This window comes from Pygocentrus nattereri, chromosome 3, assembly GCF_015220715.1.
Source record: "Pygocentrus nattereri isolate fPygNat1 chromosome 3, fPygNat1.pri, whole genome shotgun sequence".
Classification (NCBI taxonomy): Eukaryota; Metazoa; Chordata; class Actinopteri; order Characiformes; family Serrasalmidae; genus Pygocentrus; species Pygocentrus nattereri.
In genome coordinates this window covers 673,824-682,170 of record NC_051213.1, presented here as the reverse complement: position 1 = coordinate 682,170, position 8,347 = coordinate 673,824, and the positions used below count along the sequence as shown (strand labels likewise).

Genomic DNA, 8,347 nt, shown 5'->3' with positions numbered 1-8,347 from the left:
ACCCCAGAGCCGTGCGGGAACTGAACACTTCCAGACCCACTGACCGGGACTTTCTATAGAACACTGGGGTCAGTAGAACCGACTGAACTCCACTACAGCTCTTTACTGGCACTGACTTCATAGGACTCTGTACACTGGTCCAGTGTTCCACTCCACCTCTGTCCTATTTATTATTCATTGTTCGCAAGCAAGTGATCTATAATCTATAATCTATAATCTGTTTTCTTTCTGTGCAGTAATTTTTAATATAACTACATGTGCAATATCATGACTCTATAAGAGATCCAGCAATGTGCAATAACCAACTGTACCTCACCTGTCTGTTGTCTATCATCTGTTTAGAGTATATAGTTTTATAGTCCTTTTTCTTTATATTTAAGATTTTTTATACTTTTTTCCTTAAATCTGCACTTTATTACTATTACTATATTTTAGCCTTATATGTAAATTGTTTTGTATGTAGAAAGTGCCATTGGATTGCTGCTCAATTTCGTTGTACACTGTGCAACGACACTATAGGAATCTTATCATCAATATCACCATCATCACCACCAATAATCACCATCTCCATCATAACTACCATTATTAATACCATCACCGCCAATAATCATCACCATCTCTATCATTATTACCACCATTAATACCATCATCACCGCCAATAATCATCACCATCTCTATCATTATTACCACCATTAATACCATCATCACCACCAATAATCATCACCATCTCTATCATTATTACCACCATTAATACCATCATCACCACCAATAATCATCACCATCTCTATCATTATTACCATCATGATACGAGCAGCAACCGGTAACCAGTGGAGCTCAATGAGCAGTGGGGTGATATGCGCCCGTTCTGGTTGGTTAAAGACCAGACGCGCTGCAGCTTCTGAACCATCTTCAGTGGTTTTACAACACAGGCCGGGAGGCCCGTCAGTATGGCGTTGCAGTAGTCGAGGCGTGAGATGACCACTGATTGTACCAAGAGTTGGGTGGCTTGTTGTGTTAGAAACGGCCGTATCTGTCTGATGTTGTACAGCGCAAAGTGGCAGGACCGAGCCACCGAGGCAACATGGTGCGTAAAGGAGAGTTGGTCATCTACCATAACCCCCAGGTTCCTAGCAACCTTCGTCGGGGAGAGTGAGAGTGAGTCGATGGTTATGGTGAAGTTGTGTTGAATGGATTGTTTAGCTGGTTTAAGCAGAAGTTCAGACTTGGACAGGTTTAGTTGAAGGTGGTGTTCCTTCATCCATGCGGATATGACCGAGAGGCACTGCGATATCTGCACAGAGATCGACGGGTCATCAGGCGGGAATGACAGATAGAGCTGGGTGTCGTCAGCATAGTAATGGTACGAGAAGCCATGTGAGCGGATAATCCGGCCTAGAGAAGTGGTGTAAATAGAAAAGAGAAGGGGTCCCATTACCGATCCCTGGGGATCCCCAGTGGATAGCGAGTGGGCTGAGGAGAGCTCTCCATGCCATGACACCTTGAATGAGCGCCCAGTGAGGTACGATCTGAACCATAGTAGCACATTGTCTGAGATACCCATGTTTGATAGAGTAGACAAGAGAAATTCATGATTGACTGTGTCAAAAGTGGCTGAGAGGTCCAGCAGAATGAGTACTGAGGACTGTCCTGTAGCTCTGGCAGTTTTTAGTGCCTCAATCACAGATAAAAGAGCCGTTTCAGTGGAGTGCCCTTTTTTAAAACCTGATTGATTTGGGTCCAGGAGGTCATTCTGGGAGAGGAAACCAGAGACCTGACTGTAAACTGCTCTTTCTATAGTTTTGGAAAGAAAGGGTAGTAGTGAGACTGGCCTGTAGTTATCAACCTGGGCAGGGTTGTGAGAAGGCTTTTTAAGCAATGGTGTGACTTGGGCTTGTTTAAAGATAGTTGGAAACACACCAGTAGTTATGGAGGCATTGATGGTGTGTGTGATAGCTGGGATGATAGCAGGTGCAGTGGTTTGTAGTAGGTCGTTAGGAATCGGATCAAGTGGACATGTAGTAGGACAGCTACATGTTACAAGAGTCAGTGCCTCGCTCTCAGTGAGAGGAGTAAACGAGAAGATGGCACCTTTGGTCAATAATCATCACCATCTCTATCATTATTACCATCATTAATACCATCATCACCACCAATAATCACCATCTCTATCATTATTACCATCATTAATACCATCATCACCACCAATAATCACCATCTCTATCATTATTACCATCATTAATACCATCATCACCACCAATAAATATCACCATCTCTATCATTATTACCATCATTAATACCATCATCACCACCAATAATCATCAATATCTCTATCATTATCACCGTCATTAATACCATCATCACCACCAATAATCACCATCTCTATCATTATCACCGTCATTAATACCATCATCACCACCAATAATCACCATCTCTATCATTATCACCGTCATTAATACCATCATCACCACCAATAATCACCATCTCTATCATTATCACCGTCATTAATACCATCATCACCACCAATAATCACCATCTCTATCATTATCACCGTCATTAATACCATCAACATCAATAATCATCACCATCTCTATCATTATCATTAATACCATCATCACCACCAATAATCATCACCATCTCTATCATTATCATTATCATTAATACCATCATCACCACCAATAATCATCACCATCTCTATCATTATCACCGTCATTAATACCATCATCACCACCAATAATCAACACCATCTCTATCATTATCCTCATCATTAATACCATCATCACCATTAATAATCATCACCATCTCTATCATTATTACCATCATTAATACCATCATCACCATTAATAATCATCACCATCTCTATCATTACTACCATGAATTATACCATCAACATCAATAATCATCACCATCTCCATTAGTATTACCATCATTAAAACCACCATCCCTGCCACTAATCATCACTGTCTCCATCATTATTATGTCTACCATCATAATCCATTCTGTCTGAATAAGCTCCTGTAATCTTGTGGTTTTCTAGACATGAATTACCGGATTAATAGTAAAATACACTAAGTCAGCTAACATTAGCTGGCATCAATATTAGCTCCGAGATTTACAGCTGAACAGCCCTGGTAAGAGATATCGCAGTACAAGCACAATCCTGTAATACAATAATGGTCTCAACAATATCATCATCATCATCATCATCATCATCATCATCATCGTTGTCGTCGTTAACCGCTTAGTCCACATAGATAACATGTTATTGTTAACCGCGACCCTATCTTATCTATCTTAGTTCTGATAGCTATGGTTTGCTTTAGGTTTGAAGGCAAGACTTATTGGATGATGAGGAGGATATTACACTCCCTACACCTCACATGGAGTGACCAGTGAGGTCTCTCGTGGACAGGAGTGATATGATCTGTGATTTAGTGTGAATAGGAACTAATAACATGGTGTTATCACTCTCTTTCAAACAGCTACTGAGTGGAACGTCCCGTCGGCTCACTGGACAAGAGAATTAAGTGTCCTGCACATGCTGAGCGGAAGGAAATGCTGGTTTAAGACGAGCAGCACCTTACGTAGGGGCCAGTAATCCCACGCCTGAATGTGTCAGAGTCACTTAAGAAGGGGGGAGAGAGAGAGAGAGAGGGAGGGAGAGAGAGGGAGGGAGAGAGAGGGAGTGAGAGAGAGAGGGAGAGAGAGACAGAGAGAGAGAGAGAGAGAGGGAGAGAGGGAGGGAGAGAGAGACAGAGAGAGAGAGACAGAGAGGGAGAGAGAGATTTGCATTGGCTGACAGAAGGTACGCTGGACGGTCTATTTCAGGATGGGATTTATACTGTTAGAGGCTACCTCAAATCCCGAGAGAGAGAGAGAGAGAGAGAGAGAGAGAGAGAGAGAATAGCGTGTGAAGACCGGCTGGACATTCATACAGTAGCTAATTCTTCAGGTTTGAGGTTGCAGTGGTCCAGCCCATTGTGCTTTTTTACAGGTCTACTTGCGTATACTGACTTCTAATGACAGGCTTATGCGTATACACCCAGTAAACACACATATATGTGGATACCTATCGTTAAAGATCGTTTAGAACTATTTTTTTTTCCAGTAAGCGTGGTAATACAGTAAAAACGCTGCATGGCATTACAGTAAACCCAAATGAACTTAAACACAGTAAAGCACTACAAAGCATTATATTAAACTACATAAACATAAATGTGGGAATCTGTGGTCAGCGGCACCTGATTTAATTTAATCAAAAGATCGTTTAGATAGACTGGACATTGGTAACTGTAAATACTGGACAATCACACTCAGAACAATCACACTGGACTGTTCATCTGTTATTGTTTTTTAAACAAATAAACTGCAATTGCCCATTAAACAGCTTTACATATTTTCACAGGTGCTCAAGATATTTGGTGGTTGGTTAGTGTGGTGGGTAACACCTCTGCCTTCTACGCTGCAGACTGGGGTTCAGTGCCCTGCCTGGGACAGCTCCCTACACTATACCAATAAGGGTCCTTGGGCAAGACTCCTAACACCACCTTCACCTCCCTGTGTAAAATGATCACATTGTAAATCGCTCTGGATTAGAGCGTCAGCCGAATAAAAGTAAAGATATTTGCACGTTACTACATACGAGGGAAACAAATCATTTTACTGCATGTTATTGAACTGTATCATAGCCTAACACACTGTAATATATTGCTAACTGTTTATATCATTTAAGCTTGTGGCCAGTGTGTCAGATCAGAACACAACAGAGTTTAATGTAATTTTTTTTGGATGAGTTTAACGTTTAATGCTCCAATGAACTGGACACAAAGACATTTCAGCCACTCATTACTTAACATTTGCTGTACATTAGGCCTGCACTGGCAACAAAGTCACCTTATTCGGGGAGTCATGTGGAACAAATACAGTCAACAGTTTTTAAAAATAAAATAATGCTCTGAAGCACAGCACAGGCATGAGTTGGAGCCTCCAGCAGAAGTCATGGTTGTAGTATGCGGTCATCTTTAATTTTAATGCACGTCAATGGAACCAGACTTTTTGGTTATTTTGGGATATTTTTTTTAAATGGGCCAAAATGATGAATTATCAAATTTATAAACAAAGTAAAGGGTGTAATTTTCAAATTATGTCATAAACTGAAAAATACAGCAAAGCTACAAGGTTTCGTTCCAACAGCAGCGATATGCATCACCCACATATTAAACATACTATAATAACAATAATGATAACAGTAGAATTACAGCTACAGTGACGTTCATTCAATGCTTTACAGACTGCACTAAACCCATTCAACAGGCCTAATTTGGTCACTTTATAATGAAACATGCACTAAGCAATGATGATATCTACAAAATACTCAAAAATGTATTGTGACATAATTTATCACGATAACGATACAATATCATCCTTATGCCCCTCTGTAATATCACATGACTCAGCGTGTTTAAGCTTCAGTTATGCTTGAGTGTGGGAACACTGGTGTCTCGCTGTGGTTAACATGAAACGAATCAATAAACGTGTTTTATGGTGTTAAATGAGCTGATACCAGGTAAAGGCCTACTGTACCGACACAGTGCATCCCTCACACTTTTCTCATGCTTATGAGGACTTCCATTAGTTTGTATTGATTTTTGTGGTACTGTAGCAAAGCAATGCTACACCTAAACCCAACCCTAGCCTTATTCTCAGCATCCAAACCTAAACCTAACCCTAAGCTCAAAATCCGTATCCAAAGGGCCATTTTCCTGCTCTTTTAGATTTTAGAGAAGTAATTAGTGGTAAAAACTACACATGCTCAACTGAGGACCCGTAAAATGTCCTCATTTGGGCAAAAATGTCATGTTGTCCTACGACTGTGAGAACAAGTAGTCCTCACAAGTATACCAAGACAAGACACACACACACACACACACACACACACTCACTGTTATTAATAGAGTTCTAGCTAATCTCCCTAAGGTCAAGGTGTACCGTAAAATACACACACAGTCAGTTACACACTTGCACACAGTCACACTCATACACACCAACACACTCTCACACACACTTTCACAAAGTTACACGCAGACATCCTCTCTCACACTACATCCTTACCCCCACCGGGTGGTGCTGGTACATAATGCAGTGTGTGCTGATCTCTGGGGGCACGGGGTGCGGACCCTCGGCCCTCAGTGTGTCTTACCCGTGCAGTCTCCTGAGCGCTTTAGCCGCCGCTACCTTCGCCCGCTCCGGCCGCACCTCCATCCTCTCTGCCTGGAGCCCTGACGCTGCGCGCTCACCAGCCTGACACTGCTCCCGGATACGGCTGCAGCCCCAGGGCACACACACACACTCACAGAGACACGGAGCCCCGCCCTAAAGACTTAAACCCCTGCCCATTCTCCCACACGCTCACAGGATAATCCCCCCCACCCACACACACACACACACACACACACCAATACACACTCACTCATACAAACACACCGTCTAGTCTCACATTACTAGTGAGGACTTCCATTGATATCTATTGATTTTTGTATGACAGTAGCCGAGTAATTCTACACCAACACCTAACCCTAAACCTTTATACACACACACACACACACACACACACACACACACACACACACACACACACACTCTTCTGTACACACACTCCTATATAGAAACACACATGCTGTGTGTGTGATTCTGACTTTGTTAATGTGGGGGTCCTGTGAAAGCAGCTTAAGGTGATCTTCCCTTTGCTCACACACACACACACACACACACACACACTCACACGGAATGCCTCCTTAAAAGCCCCATGAACACACATACAGTGCCATCTGGTGGTGAGATTTAAAATTGGGGGCTGTTTGAGTTTTTGAGTTTGTGAGTTTATCACTGATGCTAGTGATTTAGTGTACAAGGAGAATAGAAGTGGACCCAGAGCTGAGCCCTGGGGAACTGCAGTGGTGAGGCTGTACAGGCTTGAGAGAGAGCTATTCCCGGCTAAATTGCAGGATCCTGCAGAAAGACCATTCAACTGAACGGGTTCAGAGCCAGAGCTGAAACACATCTTCAGTAGAACAGTCCAGATAGGTTGGTTCAGGAGGAGGTTCAAAAATTATTTGAGACTCATCAGATGGCTACTCAATCGTACAGACACTTCAGGAGGAGGTTTGAAACTGAAGACACACTATCAGATCCCACAGACACATCAGGAGGAGGTTTGAGACTGAAGACAGACTGCTGTCAGATCCAACAGATGCTTCAGGAGGAGGTTTGAGACTGAAGACAGACTGCTATCAGATCCCACAGATGCTTCAGGAGGAGGTTTGAGACTGAAGACAGACTGCTATCAGATCCCACAGATGCTTCAGGAGGAGGTTTGAGACTGAAGACAGACTGCTGTCAGATCCAACAGATGCTTCAGGAGGAGGTTTGAGACTGAAGACAGACTGCTGTCAGATTCCTCAGACGCTTCAGGAGGAGGTTTGAGACTGAAGACAGACTGCTATCAGATCCCACAGATGCTTCAGGAGGAGGTTTGAGACTGAAGACAGACTGCTGTCAGATCCAACAGATGCTTCAGGAGGAGGTTTGAGACTGAAGACAGACTGCTATCAGATCCCACAGATGCTTCAGGAGGAGGTTTGAGACTGAAGACAGACTGCTATCAGATCCCACAGATGCTTCAGGAGGAGGTTTGAGACTGAAGACAGACTGCTGTCAGATCCCACAGATGCTTCAGGAGGAGGTTTGAGACTGAAGACAGACTGCTGTCAGATCCAACAGACGCTTCAGGAGGAGGTTTGAGACTGAAGACAGACTGCTGTCAGATTCCTCAGACGCTTCAGGAGGAGGTTTGAGACTGAAGACAGACTGCTGTCAGATTCCTCAGACGCTTCAGGAGGAGGTTTGAGACTGAAGACAGACTGCTGTCAGATCCCACAGATGCTTCAGGAGGAGGTTTGAGACTGAAGACAGACTGCTGTCAGATCCCACAGATGCTTCAGGAGGAGGTTTGAGACTGAAGACAGACTGCTGTCAGATCCAACAGATGCTTCAGGAGGAGGTTTGAGACTGAAAACAGACAGCTGTTAGATTCCTCAGACGCTTCAGGAGGAGGTTTGAGACTGAAGACAGACTGCTGTCAGATCCAACAGACGCTTCAGGAGGAGGTTTGAGACTGAAGACAGACTGCAGTCAGATCCAACAGATGCTTCAGGAGGAGGTTTGAGACTGAAGACAGACTGCAGTCAGATCCAACAGATGCTTCAGGAGGAGGTTTGAGACTGAAGACAGACTGCAGTCAGATCCAACAGATGCTTCAGGAGGAGGTTTGAGACTGAAGACAGACTGCTGT

At 43.3% G+C, this 8,347-nt stretch overlaps 1 protein-coding gene across 2 annotated transcripts in view; it reads right to left on the bottom strand.

The window, feature by feature from the left end:
• Positions 1–6,349, bottom strand: part of slc17a7b (solute carrier family 17 member 7b) — a 45,464-nt gene extending 39,115 nt beyond the window's left edge. For both annotated transcript variants that reach the window (XM_017684576.2, XM_037536713.1), the window contains exon 1: positions 6,197–6,349. In XM_017684576.2, the coding sequence (XP_017540065.1) occupies positions 6,197–6,258 (62 nt within the window). In that variant the 5' untranslated portion in view covers positions 6,259–6,349. The remainder of the gene's footprint in view (positions 1–6,196) is intronic.
• Between the last annotated feature and the right edge of the window lie 1,998 nt (positions 6,350–8,347).